Source organism: Sabethes cyaneus, chromosome 1 (assembly GCF_943734655.1).
Source record: "Sabethes cyaneus chromosome 1, idSabCyanKW18_F2, whole genome shotgun sequence".
Classification (NCBI taxonomy): domain Eukaryota; kingdom Metazoa; phylum Arthropoda; class Insecta; order Diptera; family Culicidae; genus Sabethes; species Sabethes cyaneus.
In genome coordinates this window covers 46,156,614-46,175,761 of record NC_071353.1, presented here as the reverse complement: position 1 = coordinate 46,175,761, position 19,148 = coordinate 46,156,614, and the positions used below count along the sequence as shown (strand labels likewise).

The 19,148-nt window shown below is 41.9% G+C and overlaps 1 protein-coding gene across 1 annotated transcript in view; it reads right to left on the bottom strand.

The window, feature by feature from the left end:
* LOC128745643 (GATA-binding factor C-like) overlaps positions 1 to 19,148 on the bottom strand; it is a 264,113-nt gene that overhangs the window by 58,721 nt on the left and 186,244 nt on the right. Inside the window, exon 4 of the mRNA XM_053842719.1 lies at positions 18,836 to 18,987. Coding sequence (XP_053698694.1) covers positions 18,836 to 18,987 — 152 coding nt within the window. The remainder of the gene's footprint in view (positions 1 to 18,835; positions 18,988 to 19,148) is intronic.

The window sequence follows — 19,148 nt, the reverse complement described above, 5'->3', positions numbered from 1 at the left end:
GAAGTACATGGTTGCTGGTAGGGAACGTGAGAGCCCAAGTGGTGTTGGTGCCGAGGTGGAGTTAGATGGGGAACGATATGAAGTAGTGGAGGAATTTATATACCTTGGTACACTCGTGACATGTGACAGCGACGTAAGCCGCGAAGTGAAACGACGAGTTGCAGCCGCGAATCGGGCTTTCTACGGATTACGTAGCCAGCTGAAGTCCCGTAGTTTGCAAATTCGCACAAAACTGGCGCTCTACAGAACACTAATCCTCCCGGTGGCCCTTTACGGACACGAATCATGGACGCTAAAGGAAGCTGATCGGCGAGTGCTTGGGGTTTTTGAGCGTAAAATTGTGCGATCTATACTTGGTGGCAAAATGGAAAATGGAGTGTGGCGCAGACGCATGAATCACGAGCTGTACCAAGTATACAAATCTGCTTATATAGTGAAGGTAGTGCAATGTGGCAGGATGCGGTGGGCTGGACACGTGGCCAGAATGCCCGATGAAAGAGTAGCCAAAACTATTTTCAGCAGAGAACCAGGAAGAGGCCGTAGACTCCAAGGCAAACCCCGCACCCGGTGGGTGTGTGCTGTCGAAGACGATGCACGTTCAGCTGGTGTTCGTGGGGATTGCAGAACGGTAGCCCAGGACCGACGGTACTGGAGGACTATAATTCGTTCGACGCAGGATTGGTAACGGACCACTAAAGCAAAGTAAGTACCCTAAGGCAGTGTCTTGGGACCTTTGCTTTTTATTTTGTTCATCAACCAAACCAAGTAAATCGAATGAAATCAATATTTACTGGGAGGTTACGACGCTGACTAACTGCTGCGCACTGCAAAAAGCTATCAACACACTTCTGCAATGGTGCAGTATGAACGGAATGGAAACCTCTTGTGGAATGCGACGATAACTTTTGACTATACAATGGCAACAGCAAGCTTAAAACGGAATAGCACATTTAGTAAAACATTCTCAATGGTAGCAAATAAAGATTCTCGGAACACATCGCTACATGCAAATGCAATGCAATGCTTGTTTTTTGCTAAGAAACACGAACTTTTTTGATAATTTGTATACCCGGAAGATACTTATTACTCAATTGCAGTATTCTTCCCTACTGACACAGTTGTTACAAACCAGTTGTAGCAACCGATATATAACTAATTTCAGTCATAAATAAGTTGCTGCAACAAGAAGTGTCAAATCTGTGCTACTTAGGTTGAATACGGGGTACAAGTTTGGGCACCGTATCATGTTGTGCACATAAACAGGATTGAACGTGTGTAAAAGAGTTTCGTTCAATACGCTCTCCGAAATTTTAACTGGAGGGATAGAACATATCGGCTAACGTATTCCAGGTTAAGAGCCCAAGCGGCTCACGACATCGTCTGACCGGAACTAACGACTAAATTACTACGAACATTCATGACGTAGCACTGACCCCGCACTGTCCTGTATTCTAACAGCTGGTTGCGAAGTCTGTCATATAAAAACAGAAGGTCAAATTTCGATAACGGAATTAGCACCCAGGCTTTGTTTTGCTCATGAAAATATGGATGGGAATATTCGGCATCGGTCTAGGCGACGAAACAAGAACGACAAATGGAACCTAGGCACTTGGAACTGCAGCATCATCAATTAGCACTGCCCATACGAAGGTAGATGAAGAGCCTCAGAGAATAAGAAATAATTGTTTTTCCGGAGAATGCCAAAACGTGGTAAATAGGGAATTATTTATTTGAGCATAGCCACTAGGGAGAATTTAATCAAATACGTCAAGCAAGGAACCAGTTGACCACATTACTGAGGAGTAAAAATACCAACAGGAAGACAGAGAGTGTGAAGAATTAGAACAACTATCCCGAACTAATGACAGGCACAAGTTTTACGAGAAGGTGAATGAAACCCGGAAGGGCTACACATAGAAACCTGACATGTGCAGGGACGAGGTAGAGAATCTGATCACAAATGAGCGCGGGGTGGTCTATAGGTGGAAGCAATTCTTCGATGAACAGGTTAATGGAAGGAAACAGAAAGGAAGTTAACCTAGGCATGCCCACGGAAGATAGTAATGTCCCAGCGCCTGAAGCCCAACATGCCAAGCGAGAAACCGGGTTGCTGGTGACCAATAAAGTCGCCGGTATAAAGACCGCCTACCAGCAGAAGTTAACAAACACAGTCGAGAAACGCTGGCATTCCAGCTAGCACCAACTCGTATATCAATGTACGAAAACTATCGTAAATATCTCCTAACAAACTCGAAATCGTAACTAAAGCTGGATAAAGTGGGATCAAGTTGATTTTCTGTCGTATATAATGATAATGACTGACATACATACGATTTTCAGCACAAAATCGTAGAGTAGTACGGAGCGACTCGCGCTTAATCGGATATTATCGATATAAATACTTATATAGTCGTAACGCTCAAAATTATTCGTAATCAAGTATATCGCCTCCAAAATAGTATGGATATGCCAATTTTGCGCATGAAATACGATTTATTTAGCATGTATATCTGTACGTACTACGTAATGATGACTTTTACCTTTTTTATACATATGAAAATGCTAGCTGGCTTTACACACTTACTTTACTTACTTACACTTTACGGCTTTACGCTGGGTTATTTCTAAGATCTAGAAGAAGGAAGGAATCTATCGAAGGATAGCATAGAAAGAGTGGTTTGTACCTACTTACTTATTCTGGAGCTCGCTGTCTCTCAGGATTTGACCTGCAATATAATGTTTCGCCAACTAGCTCGGTACATGGCTGTGCGTCTCCAAGTTTTCGACTGTCCAAAATGTTCCAGGTCTTGCTTCACTTGGTCTAACCATCGAGCATGCTGCGCACTTCTGCATCTGGTACCAACCGGATTCGAGGCGAAACCCATTTTTGCGGGGTTGTTGTCCGGCATTCTCACAATATGTCCCGCCCATTGTAACCTTCCAGCTTTAGCAACTTTCTGGATACTGAGTTCGCCGAAGAGCTGCACCAGCTCGTGGTTCATCCTTCTCCTACATACACCGCCAAAGGTAGTCCCAAGCACACGACGACATTCAAAAACAGCCAGTGCTTTCAAGTCCCCATCGAGCATTGTCGTGCCCTTAGAAAACTACCGGTCTTCGCTGTCAGTCTCAGCTGCAGTTGTTATCCGACGTCATCAACGACCCGAGGTATACAAATTCGTCACCACCTCGAACTCGTCCCCGTCGACTACTACATGCCTATGTGAGCACGAACGCGCTCGGTTCCTCTTGCTAACAGATACTAGGTTTCGAACGTATTCACCATTAATCCAACCTTTACTGCTTCACGTTTCTGTTTGGTATACTGCACAGCCTGGAACGTCCTTTCGACAATGTCCACGTCGTCAGCGAAACAGATGAATTGGCTAGAATGTTAATGTTGAAACCCGCACGTTGCCTAACACCTTTTAGCACGATATTGGATAGGAGACAGGAAATATCATTGCCTTGTCGAAGTCCCCTGTGTGTTTCAAACGGACTTGATAACGCGCCCGAAATCCTCACACAGCACCGAACACCATCCATCGTGGCCTTAATCAGTCTAATCAGCTTCCCGGGAAAGCCGTTTTCGTCCCTAATTTTCCAGAGCTCCTCACGGTCGATAGTATCGTAGGCGGCCTTGAAATCTATGAATAGGTGGTGCGTAGGGATTTGGTGTTCGCGACACTTTTGTAAATCTGACGCAGCACAAAGATTCGATCCGTTGTCGATTGCCCGTCTACAAAACCGGCTTGATAACTTCCCACGAATCTACTTGCTAGCGGCGATAGACGGCTAAAGATGATCTGAGAAAGCACTTTACAGGCGGCGTCGAGAATGATGATCGCTCGATAGTTCTTACATTCCAACTTGTCGCTCTTCTTGTATATTGGGCATATTACTCGCTCCTTCCACTCCTCCGGTAGCTGTTCTGTTTCCCAGATCCTGACTATCAACTGGCACATCACCATCGTCTGCCGTACTGATGTAGTCATTCTCCTGTTGTCTTGGTATTCTGTCTCCACGCCATTCAGGTGCTCATTGTACTGCTGCTTCCACCTATCGATCACCTCATGTTCATCCGACAAGATCCCTCCGTCTTTATCCCGTCATCTTTCGGTTCGCGGCACGAAGCCTCTGTTCAGCTTCTTGTAGGATTTACGTGTTTCCTGAGAACGATACAGCTGTGCCATGTCCTCGCACTCCATTTCTTCCTGGCGGCGCTTCTTATCGCGGAAAAAGTGGGTTTGCTGTCATCCCAGCTAGCACCAACTCGTATATCAATGTACGAAAATTATCGTAAATATCTCCTAACAAACTCGAAATCGTAACTAAAGCTGGATAAAGTGGGATCAAGTTGATTTTCTGTCGTATATAATGATAATGACTGACATACATACGATTTACAGCACAAAATCGTAGAGTAGTACGGAGCGACTCGCGCTTAATCGGATATTATCGTATATAAATACTTATATAGTCGTAACGCTCAAAATTATTCGTAATCACGTATATCGCCTCAAAAATAGTACGGATATGCCAATTTTGCGCATGAAATACGATTTATTTAGCATGTATATCTGTACGTAATGCTGATTTTTACCTTTTTTATACATATGAAAATGCTAGCTGGGCATCGTTTCTGTCTATAGCGTTCCACGTTTTCACGGGTCCCCTGCTGCAGCATGACGCCCGCGCTGCATTCTTCTCATCTAACACCCTCTGGCATTCCTCGTCGAACCTGTCATTACGTCAACTCCTCTCTTTCCGCTGCGCCGTTGATGACTGCTTTAACATTATCCCAGCAGTCCTCGAGAAGGGCTTCGTTCAACTCTCCTTCACCCGGCAGCGCAGTCTCAAGGCATTGCGCGTACTCAGTAGCGACTTCAGGTAACTTGAGCCGTTCCAGATTTTACCGTGGCGGGCGACGGTGCAGAATGTTGGTAACAACGGAAAGCCTTTGGCGCATTTTAACCATCAAAAGGTAGTGGTCAGAATCGACGTTTGCGCCACGATAGGTTCTAACGTCGATGATTTCCGAGAAGTGCCTTCCATCAACCAAAACGCTGTCGATTTGCGATTTCGTCTGTTGCGGTGATTTTCAGGTGTACCGATATGGGAGGCTGTGCCGGAAGAAGGTACTTCGTATGGTCATGTCTTTGGAGGCAGCGAAGTCAATGAGTCGATGGCCGTTTTCGTTCGTAAGCGAGTGTGCGCTGAACTTACCAATACCTCGATGATAATAAAAACGACCGTTGGTTTTGTACCACATCTTACCAATACCGGCAGGCCACTTATTTCCTCACTCATTGTGCAAAAAGTGCAACTTTTTTTTAGCACAGTGAGCAGAACTGCTTCCAGAATGAGAAATAAATCCACACAAAGAGAAACAGACTAAACATATAGAGAAAAACTGACGCGCAGAAAAACTTCTTATTGCGCTCTTTAAATGAGAAACTTTCGGTTGCGCTCTCGGTCCTCTCGGTAGCTACAGCAGTAAGCGTGAAAACGAAACAACCGGTGCGTGTACAGAAACTATAGACTCAGAGGCGTCAAGGCAATCAAAAGTCGTTAAATTTGGAATCTTAGCGGAGAATTACCTTTGTTTATAATGGGACTTTCCTGTAGGTGTGCGTCAAGAAGCAAGTGCATGGGAATTCCAATGTTGCCATATCTAAATAACATTTTTCGCACTGTTACCGTTGTGATATGCCTAACAATATGATGCAGTTGCGTTCACGGGCAGCCAAACTTGAATGAATATACTAAATGTAAGAATCATGATTCAACTGCATTAATGGATTAATATTTTTCTGATGGCAATGACCGCTATTAACAATCGTCGTTTTTTCTCAACGCACTACCCATGTTAAAATTACCCGTAGTTGTCATACGCCAGCGCATCGCATCAACGTATTCAAAGTGTACTAACATTCTGTTGCTCCTCAATGAGTAGCGCAATGTGCGGTTGCTCATACAACCGCGTTCAGCAAGAAAGAGAAAAGTCAAAATGAAACGGAGAAGAATAAATCGCGTTGAAGACTGAGTACAGTTTGAATTTTTCTCTTCTCTTTTTTTCCTCTGAGGAGGAATCATCCCTGATTACCGGTCTGAATTCCTTCTCCTGGCCAACCTGAGCGTTGAGTTCTCCGATGACGATTTTGACGTCATGCCTTGGGCAGTTGTCGTATTCACGTTCAAGCTGCGCGTCAGAAGCGTCCTTATCGTCCTCGTCACTTCCTAGGTATGGGCGTATGGACTATGCACGTTGATAATGCTAATGTTGAAGAAACTACCACTACCAATCACACGCTTTTGCATGTCGCCCATCACGATAAAAGCTGTACCCAGCTCGTGTGTATTGCCGCAGCTCTGGTAGATGGTGTATCCATCTCTATACGAATGTACCGTAGACCCCGAACATCATACCTCTTGCAGTGCTTCAATGTCGAATTTGCGGGACCTCAATAAGTCGAAAAGAATGCAGGTACTTCCCAGAAAATTGAGAGATTTGCAGTTCCATGTTTCAAGCTTCCAATCGTTAGTGCTTTTTCGTTGTCTTAGTCTATGCCGAGTGTTCCGGTGTTCCTATTTACATTATTTGCTGACTCTACTAGTATATTTTACGGATGACTTGTAGGGTCTGCAACAACATCATCCTTGAGCGGGTGATCCGACGAGCGAGCATCGAAACGAGAAAAATGATTGTCACCAAAGGTAGTCAATTCGGAGACTTCGTAGACGACTTTCATTCACTGTAAGGTGGATACAAGATTGTTTTCAAATGAATAGGAATGGAATAGGATTAAAACACGAATTTGCTTCACCGGTCACTTTTCTAGACCAGGCGCGCACATGGTTGTGCGATATGTTTCACGAAATAAAAAATAACTTACGGAAAGGGATTCCCGGGTGTCCATTCCGGCTATAATAAGCAATGATTCATGCATATTAGTAGCATCTCTTCGACTCTCCGGATTTCAGCTCAACGATCCCAGCAGCAGCAGCAGCGTTGCGTGAAGCAGCCACGGTCGATAGTCAGCGGCAGAACGGCCCAGACACAGCGGGGCGCCATCGTTCATTCAGGCCTATACACCAGGTTGACCGGGACTGTGAGAACAGATTTTTTTTCTTCCTTTTTTGGGGATGATGGCGATGAACGTGGATTTCGATGGATTTAAAACGATGAAGTTTTTTTTCTAAAGGGAACTAAAATAAACTATCCGAAACAAGAATTGATGACTAGACGACTTGTGTTCTAGGAAATTGTTTTGTAATGGAAACTAGAAAATGGTCTAGAATAGCTGTAAGTAAATTCATGAAAACATTCTAGCTGTTAAACGAAATTAACATCTAAAAAAGATTATATTTGTTGCAGCTAACTAGAGTACAGCATGGAAAGCCTCATAAATAAAGTTAAACTAAAATACAACAATAAAACTAATTTCATGTGTTGACAGTTGATTCTAATTAACTGTTTGAAGCTGTTATTTGTTAATACTGAAATAGACTACATAAACATATAAATTTAGAATAGAATAGAATTAAACTTCAGATTTTTAAAAACGTGCAAAGTGGGAGAACCACCGTAGAATCTTCACCGTAGTATGGTAACGATGCCGTTGTTGACGATTCTTTTACGGGGCTTCTGTTTGTCTGGTTTCTCGAAAAATCAGCCAGCTGAATGTAGACCGCTAAATTGGCTCAGAATCAAATGCTAATTAGTTACTGTAGCGAAAAGCGCGCACCCTGCCGTGAACTGCTGCTGCCGCTGCTGCTGACGACCAGAGTTCTGTTTTGCGGTCTCCCGCTATGCTACTGCTCCGGGTGTTACTTACTGGAGCCGACTGCGCGGTGGCCACCAACAGGTTGAACGGCGGAACTCATGAGTATTCTCGCAATGGGGCAGGAAGCTTCATTATTTGTTAATTGTTGCTCATCATCGGGGAATGTATTCAGCGTGGTCACTACTAAACGGGCGCTAAATGTCAGCTTTTGGTAGACGTCATGCGTTGAAGACGTCGAATATTTTTAACGTATTCTGTCATGACATTAGCAATGGAAGTGTGTTATTTTTAAAGAATCAAATTAGAATTGACATCTATAGCATAAAGTGCTTAAGCATAACCAATGATTGTAACGATAGCGGCCCCTAAAACATTTATATTAGTTTTATTCGGGTTCTCTAAACGTTGAAAACATAGGTCAAGTCACGTTATAAGAATTGTTCAGTTATGGCACACCAGCCGCTAGAATAACCGTAACGAATCCCCGTTAAATTGCGTTAAATTAGGACTCTTCGGCAAGATCGAAGCCAAAGACAAGGAAATTAGGCAAAGCTAGAAAAGAGAAATCATCGCGCATGATTTCCCCAGTCAATTCCTCCGTAAAAACCTGTGCCGCACTGAATGTCGAAACCGGTAGAGAGGCAGGGAGACTCGTAAAGAAACACCTGATAATCTAAAAGATCTCGTTCATGCTAATAAGATCGAATAAAATCGATAAGCTCAATTAGCAAAACAAACAAAAATCTCATGGCGTTCGTTTTCGTTCTCTACATCGTCGCGGTCGTCGTCATCGCCGCGGTCGTTCCGTTTTGTTACGTAGACCGATTGCGTTGCCGTGATGAGAACCTTCCAAAACGCCTTATGAAAGCTCAATTTGATGAACGAGGAGGTAAACGGAAGAAGAGACTGTAGAGCAATGCGCACACACCAATCGGACGGCATCAAGACGGAAGACGATCATCGAGAGCGGCTTTGGAAAATCTCAGGGATCACGCGGCCGGCAGTACAAGTGGCGCACGAATGTGCAGAATACACAAAAACATGGGTTAAAAAACGCAAAAATTATCTCGTTTTTATGATGCTTGTCCAAAGCTGCTTGCTACTTACAATTAAAAATTATCATAAATATAGCGTGTTTATGGATCTTCCAACAGCGCGGCAGTCAGCGAAATAACCTTATCCATACTTTCATGGGAGCTGCTGGCGGCGACGTTGTTAGTGGCGAACAGAGATTTGGCGTATTGAATCAGTAACATTTCTGAAGAATATAAAATAAACTTCACGCCGATATGTGAGTCCTGGAGGAATTTTGATAGGGGACATTTTTCATATTCTTAAAAAAATCTATTAATATTTTTAAGGAGGACCAGATAAGCCAATCCAGTATCACCAATACACTCGCATTGTTTACTAGCGAGCACAAATCTTTTGAAAAATTAGATTGCGTTGTCCTTTTGAAACACACAGCATCGTAAGTCGGCTAAGTAATTTAAATTATAAGTCTTACTTTTTCTCTACAAATTTCAGATCCGTTGAATGAGCACTTTAATATTAAGGGCAAGGCAAAGTAAAGCTTTGGGCTATAAACAAAACGTCTTACTAAGATTTGACCCTTCGCAGCTATTTAAATTAGAGTACAGGACAATTACGGGACTAGTGCAACGATTCTACTGACTCTAGTAGCGCCACCCAGCCGAGATTTGAACGTACGACGATTGGCTTGTTAGACCAGCATCGTTCCTAGAAGCTAACTGAGTTATAGTTATGAGACAAATAGGGTTTATTTCTAATTCCCGTCGTGGTAAGTAAAGACACTCCAATTTTCATCATTTCTTGGATGGATTTAATGAATATACCAAAAGTTCTTATGCTGATTTGACTCTAACACATTTACCTTCCGACCCGAGCACTTTGAATTCACTAAAAAGCAATTATTAAAGCATTTTATTGAAATTACGCAAGTCAGTTAGCGCAAGTTATTTATTAAATTCGTCGTACCGTTTTAAAATCCGTCCATCAAAATTTTTCATCGTCCGAACTAAAAATCACAACAATGTTTACAAGATGAGCGCACATGTATTTATGTAGGACGGCATGACAAATGTTATTCTGCAAAATTTTTTGCTGGTCATGCAAGTTTTTCCGGCTGCAAAATAACGGCAATGCGTTGCGTGAATTGTTTACATTTTATGCATGACGGAAATCGAAACGATTGGTCGTCATTTTCTTCTTCGTTGCACGAAAAAACGTAAAATTGGCGGCTAGAAATTCTTTAATGAAAAAAGCATTTAAATAGATCTCAGCTCACTGTTATTGCAGCAACATACCCTATATTCCCGAGCAGGAGCGAAGAGCAAAATAATATCAAAATGTGTTATGGAAATCGAATAACTCCGGAGTGAATCGCGATAAGGTCGCAACTAGCAAAGTGTATTTTTTTGAATATTTTTTTGAATAGCTGAATAGCAAAGTGTAAACAATGAGGAATATCACTGTGTTAATTTGCAAGTACATTTTCAAGTCATAATTTAAGTAAAAGTTACAAAAATCAAGTTTAAAGACATAAATTGGTGTAGAATAAATCAATATTATAATTCCACAACACTACTGCATAAAATTTGTGCATTTAAGCTTAAAATCTAAGTTTTATAGTTGAACCCCTTGGAACGAGCCTCAAAGCATTTTGACAATGAGATTCGCCCAGCCCTGTTTCGCCATGTTTTAATTTTTTTATTTAGTTTCGCCTGTTTACAATGAGCCTGTGTTTTGAAAACAACGCAGTTCCGCTCTTCACTATCGCCTGTTTACAAAACGATTTGCAAATAAGCCTGTTCCTTCATAACAATGAAAGGGGCTAAACTGCAAATTTTATTTTGTTTTGAAGTGTTTAATTCTATCGCCCATCACTAAAAACTTTTAAATAATTCTAACGATTAAAACCCAAGGATATTATCCATGGACCATTATCAGTCTTAAGGCTGATGGTGTAATACAACGTTTACAATTTGCTAGTTGAGCCCCAATCGCGAATCACTCCGGAACTCATATCAAAATTTGGTCTTGTTTTGGCTGACATAGTTGGTAAAATAACATAAAATAATATGAACATTTTACTCCTTTAAGGCTAAAAGAATAACTACTTGTGTTATTTAAATAACAAAGCAATAACTAGTATCTCTATATCTATTCAATAACAAAACATAGCATCATAACACAGTTTGATATTGTTTTTATATTATATTGCTCTTCGCTCCTGCTCGGGTTATCCACACTCAAAATAATCTGCACATATCTAATGGAAAATTTCCATATGAAAATCCTTATGATTATTATGTGCCACATATAAACACAATCCGCCCAGAAGTACACATGAAAATTATATGCACATGAATAGTATGTGCAAATTTTAAAGGTAAATTTTTAAAACACATAAAAGGTAACTGTTTGGCACATAAAGTTCATTTACTGGGCACATGGAAAAAATCTATGTGTGAAACACATAGAAACTATACGAAAAGTTTTTTCAGTGCAGCTTTTTACGAGCCATAATGGCGGACGGCGTTCGTAATATTTGGACAGCATTTATGACATTTCTAAAATAAATCGCACGTTTTCTTTCCGCATGCTACTTTAGTTTTGTCAGAAATGTCAAATATACTGTTCAAATATTACGAACGCGGATTATGCGGTCCGCCATTATGGCTCGCAAAAAGCTGGATACCGCATGTATACTGATGGTTTGAAGAGATGTGTGTGGTCACGTGTCTTGAGACCGTGGTAATTAAGAAGTAAAACTTCTTACTGCGACAGCTAGCTTTTTACAATATTGTAAGATTCGATTGTGTACACTAAACGCAGTAATTAAACCTTACGAAAAATGATTTTCGGGCGCACTAAACTTTTCTTCAAGAAATCTATACCTGTAAGAATGGATTTCTGTCTGTCTGTCTGATGGTAAGAGATCCCTCTCCCACTAAGAGAGGGGGGGGGGGGGGGTGCCATGTAAATGAAACACAAATTTCTGCATAACTAGAGAACTAATCGAGCAGATGGAATCAAATCTGGCATGTGGGTGTTTTTGCAGGCAGGATTTTTTTGTATAGTGAATTGAGACCCCTCCCCCTTTAAGAAGGGGGGGTTCCATACAAATGAAATACAAATGTCCTCATAACTCGAGAACTAATCATTCAAATGGAACCAAATTTGGCATATTGGGGTTTTTGGAGGCAAGAATCTTTTCTATGATAGATTAGGGCCCCTTCCCTTTTTATGAGGGAGGGGGCTTCCATACAAATGAATCACAAATTTCTGAATAACTTGAGAAATAATCAAGCAAATGGAACCAAATTTGGCATGTGGGGAATTTTAGAGGCATGAATTTATTTTATGATGGTTTGAGACCCCTCACCCATGTGGTAGTGGTGGATTCTCATACAAATGGAACAGAAATTTTTGCGTCACTCAAAAACTAATCGAATTTGAGAAATTTTAGATACTTCCATAAAACATTAGTTAATAACAAGACCACCAGAAACTACTTATAGTAACACTAGATGATTCAGTGCGAGACGGCCGCAGTTCGCGAGTGTTGTCAGCGACCTGCCGTTGGACGCGCCGGCACTGCCGGGGGTAGCCCCCAGGATTTATGTACAGCACAGTTTCATTTTTGGCAATATGAAGTTTGTCAGGTCAGCTAGTACTTATGATAGCTAGTAGTTATGATAGGATAAAGCTTCCTCATGATCTTCTGTTATTGTTTGCCATGCCCTACTAACACGAGTTTCTCTGTTTTCCTGTAACATCTATGAAAGTAGTATGGGTTCTTTGTACTTTCAAAAGTAGATGCTACACTAACATTCCTACCCACTTCTCCTGCGGTTGTTCGGACGTAGCCAGGTATATAATGCGATTATATAGCCATCTACAATGTGTGCAACCTCATATGCTAATACTAATGCTAATGGTAATGCTAATGCTAAAACGGTTTTTCGGACAAACTGACGACGTTTCTAATCAAAGCTGGCCTGGAGCGAGTGGTGTTTTACGTGCGTGTTTCGGGGGCAGTCTAGAGCCGGTGGGCGGGCACCGAAATGAGAGGAACGACCTTTGGCAAATAGATGGTAGGAAGGGGCTCCAAAGAAAACAGCCTTCGTCTACCACGGACAGTTACTATTGGCGGCGATAAATTTGAGTCCTCTGGTCACCGCCGACAATAATACAAATACGGAGGTTCAACGACGCGTTCAAGGTGGATATCGGGCTTAGTTTTCCCTCCGCAAAACGTTTCAATCAAGCAGCGTATGCCGCCGCGCAAAGCTAACGATGTAACGAATTTGAGTCTGTTACTTTGCCATACCTGCACTTGCCGTATTCGAACGAAAGGTATTGCGAACTATTTTTGGCGGAGTACAAATGGAAAGCGGAGAGTGGTGGAGACGTATGAGCCACAACCTATACGTCTTGCATGGAGAGATTTCCATCATCTGGTGAAAGTCGAGAAGCTACATTGAGACGGCCACGTCATTTTTTTTCCTTGTGTGGACTCATTACTGCGACCAGTATAGTTGATCTATTTTAATATCGCCCGGGTGTTTGCTGTATGACCTGCACTGCATTTCTTTTAGTTATAATCGCTATTGAATGAGCGATATGCTTATTAAGTTTTATGCGTGCTTGTGTGTATTGGGGTTTACCCTTCCTTCAAAGCTTGATCTACTTTACCCACATATTCCTCGCTGCCAGTACTATCCCATTTTATAGCCGTCCCTGGCGAGGACTCATTCGTACCTCTGACCAGTACACTTAACTATAGGAGGGACATTTGCATTGTCAAGAGGCGTTAGAGGGTAAATATAGAATTCAGCATGAAGGAAGGGTAAATGGAGGAGCCTGTGAATAAACCCATGCTAAAGTCACGACATCGAATGACTTGATTCTACTAAGATTCGAACCCACGACCAGTCGCTTTTCAAAGCTGACTCGATAACCTTGCGGCTACGGAGCCCCCCTCGGCCTCGGAGCCACGTCATTAGGATGCCGGACGACTGTGCAGCGAAATTTGTTTTTCCAAGAACCCCACCGGCACCAGGCAAAGAGGGGCACTTATCTCTAGAGGAAGCTATAGCTTCAGATATTTTGTTGCGACCATTTTATTTCGTCAACGTATCTGAATCTAACTAGATCAGCGAATAACTGGATCCAAGACGCAACACGGTTCCCACTTAGTAAACTTTAACTTTCGGGCTACCGAACCCCTATCTTTTCGTGTTGCCAATTTAGATGCGCGTAACCAACAAAAAGATCAGGAAACTCCGGTCGGACTGGTGATCACATGCTGACAGGAGAATCGGGCTTTCTTGTTCGGAAGGAAGTTTTTGGGCTCAGCCTAAGTCTTGGTCCCAGTCGAGACTCGAACATACGACAACATATGCTTGTTAGACTAGCATCGTACCTCGAACTCGAAGACCAGTGGGCGGGTCTCTGTTGAAGTGCCGTTAAAATATCCACTGAGAGCGACGACCGTGTGGTGGTCCAAAGGTGTAAACAGCATAACGATGAATACCTGAATGACGTGCCGGCGTATGATCATGATAGCGAAGGAAACGACTTGGAGCTGTGCCACATCAACTAATAATAAGTGAAGTTAAAGAAACTATGCAGCGGCAGAAAAGAGAAAATGGGTTCAGACAAGCTGGTCAGCTGTTTACAAAAATTGTTTATCTACAGTTAGGATACGAAACATTTACCGTAGGAATGGAAAAAATGCGGATATTTAGTTCTTCTGGTCGAGTGCGACGGGCGATGCCTGTTTTGGATTTTGAATTAACTGCAAGTGGCTCAAAGATGGCTGGGTAAATGTCTACCATTCGAAGCATGTATTGTTTTGCGCCTTAAAAATGCATCTGTATTGGAAGAGCACGCTTTCGCCACGTAATCAGTGCTTCCAGTGCTGTTATAATTTCCTAAAACTTGTAATTCAATTTATCGATCTGCTATGCATCAATAAACGCTCAGCAAAACATAATTGCTAATGGAAAATAAATTTAACTGATCATATCGATCATTACGTGTTCATAAAAGCGACCAATGTATAATTTGGAATTAGTTGATAGATATTTGGTTGCGCACATATTTCGTTGAACTAGCGATTTCCGAAAAAACAGCAACACAGTATCAAACTTTCGTCACATCAATGAGCTTTTAAAGAGCTTTCAACTTTCGCCGCATCGATGAGCTTAGAGTGAAGTAAACAAACAAAACGCAAACGCAGGAATCTAAAACGCAATCCGATGCAAGCGGATTAATTAAACATCCTAGTGATCCTACGCATTATTCAGTTGCTGCTGTTAATTTTGATTGAACCGGAATGCCTTGATAAAGAAAACAAACCCTTTTTCGGGATGTTTGTAGTCAGTGCGGTTGGCTGCGGATCAGCTGTTTATGTTTGCAAGCTCCGCTATTTGACATATATTACCAATACTAATGCAATATTCAAATAAACGTTTAGGTTTTTAACGAACACATGAGATGTACAGTACAGTGTTTGTCGCACTAACACAATAACGTTAACCACTTTCGGTTCCGCCTTAAAAGAAATTTAATAGCGGCCTGAGTATTAGTATTGGAGTAGATAGTCTTGTCTATCAGCTCTTTCTGAAGCGCTACAAACTGAGCTCTAAACCGTCCAATAGATGCAGTATCCATCCGGCGAATAAGATTCCTTCAATTCTAGCTCCCGACAGTAAACACCAGCACCCACACGATTTTCGTGCAAGCGACTGTAAAAGCAAAGCAAAGCCATGGGTACAAACATCCTTGACCCTTCTTTATCGACAGGCTTCGCAGCCGGTTATTAGTGTGCAGGAAAATTACGGGGCTAGTGCAAAGATCCTGTTGAATCTATAGCGGAATCGCCCAGCCGAGATTCGAACATACGACGACTGGCTTGTTAGGCCAGCATTCTACCCCGGAGCTAACTGGGCGGACCACAAGCGACTGTCCATAGCCGTTAAACACATCCTTTGATTGCAGTTAGCTTCATCTGATTTTTAATCAAAAATAGGCTTCCTTGAATTTTTTAAGCACTATCCATATCATAGCTGAAAAAGTACTGGTTATGTACTTAGTGAACAATATTTATAATCTCTGAGTCTTTAGCTAGATAAGCGTTTACTTTTACCAACGCAAATATGCGAGGATCAACATGCTTTCTTCCAATTGCCATGATCAAATATCGCTTAACTCAAATCGTTTATAGTTTGCGCAGAAGATTTAAAACTGCAGCTCAGAAAGGATCAGACGGTACAGATTCTCACACTTTTTATTCATTTCGCCGTTATTCTGCACGCAGGCCAACCGCACGGCTAATAGACGGCGAATGCAGGGCGTTATGCGGCAAGCGAGACATGATAAGGCGTCGAACCTGGGGCATTAATATTGTAAGCGGCCGTCGATTTCGACCGGCCCTAACAACAATGATCGAACCAAAACGCCCCTTCTATTGCAGTGCACGAATCGACAGGAAAACTCCAGAGTACAAAGTTAATGAAAAAAGATTGAGTTCGATGCCGAAGAGCGATTCACCTGGGACGACGATGGGGTCGATTGAGGATATCGTTCCAGCCGGGCGACCAAAAAAGGGGCTTAACCTCGTTAAAATTGAAACTACGACGCGACGCATCGCGATTCGACTATATTGGTATGGTTCCCAGAGGACTGTCTTTTCTCTCGGTTCCGTGGATTCTTAAATACGTTGTTCGTCGCAGGACCAGGATCTACTCTACAAGGGGTGTTACTTTTCTGCATGCAACCCGTTCTTAATTGCTTTTTGACCCCGAAACACACAATTGCCGATTTTCGCCAAACGAACTGTCGGTGCGTTCTTTGACTAACTAGTTCATCATGTTGGATAAGACCGACCGTGGAAGGAAGCCAGATTGAAAGTCCTTACGGACAGCAGCTTACAGCACGAAAAACCATCAAACTTTGTCGTCGGTTGACTTATCCGCTGTAATCATCGATCAATTACCGATCGTATTGGTCCTATCGAACAATAATTTGCTCGAATCGATTTCTCTCCGCTCGGAAGGGCTTATCTTCAGGGGGATCGCCGATGCCGATGCTGGCGCTGATAGGCCGCAGAGTTTGATTTTATTGCCAGGCATTCGATTTGAATATCGCAACTACAATTCAAAATGATCCTGGCAGTGCGTTCCGTTTGAGTTGCAGGTTTATTTTTTGTCAATTCTGTTCTCTTGTTTTCAGTAGACGACAAAGGAGCTTCTGCGAACCGAACGGCCGCTCGGTTGTTGCCGAACGGAAAAAGATGCACGCGGTGAAGATGGAGCGGAAAAACGTATGCGCCAGCTTACGGGCGCTCTCGCGCTTGTTCGACGCAGCGCAAACTTATACGTTTTGTCTGCCGTGGGCCGAGCACGGCTTGGGAACAAGGCTCTTTTCCTGTGCTTTTGTTGTTGTTTTTATTTTTTTTTCGTTAGACAGAGTCTCGTGTCTTGGCTTGTCCTAACAAGCGGGGAACACACAAATCTGAAATAATTTAAATCGCTTCCTTATTTATATCGGATGTAAACTAATTAAATTGAGGAATACATAAAGCAACCTGTCTCACGTATGTTTTCAATAGCTTGCTCGTTTTATTCGTCGCGACGTTTTGTCCCAAGTACCGAAGCGTCGCACGACTGCAGTCTGTACTCTGTAAGGAAAACCAACGGAGGATAGCTTTAGGCTGCAAGCTCTTTGGTTTGAAACCTGAATTTACTGGAAAGTGGTACGTTTCACTTCACTCAATAGAGTTACATTTTTGACAATTTAGTTTCTATTTTTATTCAATTCAATATTATCTAATTCAATGATTCAATCATTTATTCAAATTATTCCGATCCAGTTTAATTAATCTATAATCAATAAATGTTAAATCGGAGACTTTAGATCGTAATAAAAGAATGGTTGAATTTTACCTATTATTATTCCGGTTTTAATCAACTCACGATACTTTCTATTCCTTGGTTTTGAGAATACTTAATATGTAATTTTGAATATGCCTGTGTTATGGGTTACAGCTCATATAAAACCGACGACGTCCTTGACAGCACTGAGAGATAGTATCGCTAACTCCATCGAAATGATCTCCCAGTAAAGATAAATTTCCGCTTTCTGCTTAATCACGGAAATTTTAACAGGTGCTACTGAAATGCTGTCATCTTGTTGGATGTATTTTTTGTTCGTTTTTTTCTCTCATCGGAACAGCGCATTCATTCATGTAAATTGTACTACGTGCAATGATAATAATTATGTTTCTTCGTCACCCGGGAAGCACACAGCACATACGCGGTTTCGTGTGGCCTATGTAGGGCCATCATTTGTCCGTCTGTCCGTCCGTCCGCAATAACTACCGCTAGCAGTGGTGCTTGAATTTACTGGGAAAATGAACAGGCTGTTTTCTCTTTCTTTCTAATTTGCTTTTGTGATGGTTAGTTCCTGTACTCATTGTGATATTCTCGCTAGCTTATCAGTTACATTCATCTCAACTTAATGGCTTAGGAGGTTCTGTTCCAGCATTATCGTTGGTTAAGCTGGGGTGCAGCAGACACTAATGCTAAGAAACTGTACATTATAATTAAAACTGAAACCTTGCTTTTTCCGGCTTCTAGAGGTCATATGTTGACTGTTCATTGCTGAAATTCGATTGAAGTTATTTGGTTGCAATTTGAATTTTACTTTTGGCAAAATTACAAAAATTAATCGTTGTTCGTCGTTGTTGGTTGCATATTTTTCATACGATAACTATCAAAGTTTGAGTTGTTTATTACTATATATAGTTTCCTTGTTTATTTATAGTTTCTTATGCATTTCATGCGAATCAACAAGAAACATACTGATATTTAAACGCTGCACAATCGTAAGAAGATTTTATCAAATTTGCATTACTGGGAAAGCAATATTTCTGACTTTTGAAGGTACAAAATACCATTTTAAGTATTAATGAAAGTAATGAATATATATGAATGATCGTATCTAAATATACTTACGCTAACTAGTCTTCGCTTCGGTTTGATTAGTGGACGATTTTGGCCGTTCATTTTGTAGTAAAGGCCGCAGGCATTGCACAGGTAATGACCGGTACCGTCCCGTCGCCACAGAGGCGTTGACGTAGCACCACAGTTCACACACTCTCGGCCTTCTGCAAAGTGAAGAGAACAGAGGAAAAGAAATACCAAATTAGAACCAAATTATCTCGAGGCAACATATCGTGTTTTGATAGGTTTGTAGTAGACACATGTTACAATTTAATTGCTTCTTTGTTTTGATAGGAGCACCCCCGGGGAAAGCTGGTAGTGACAG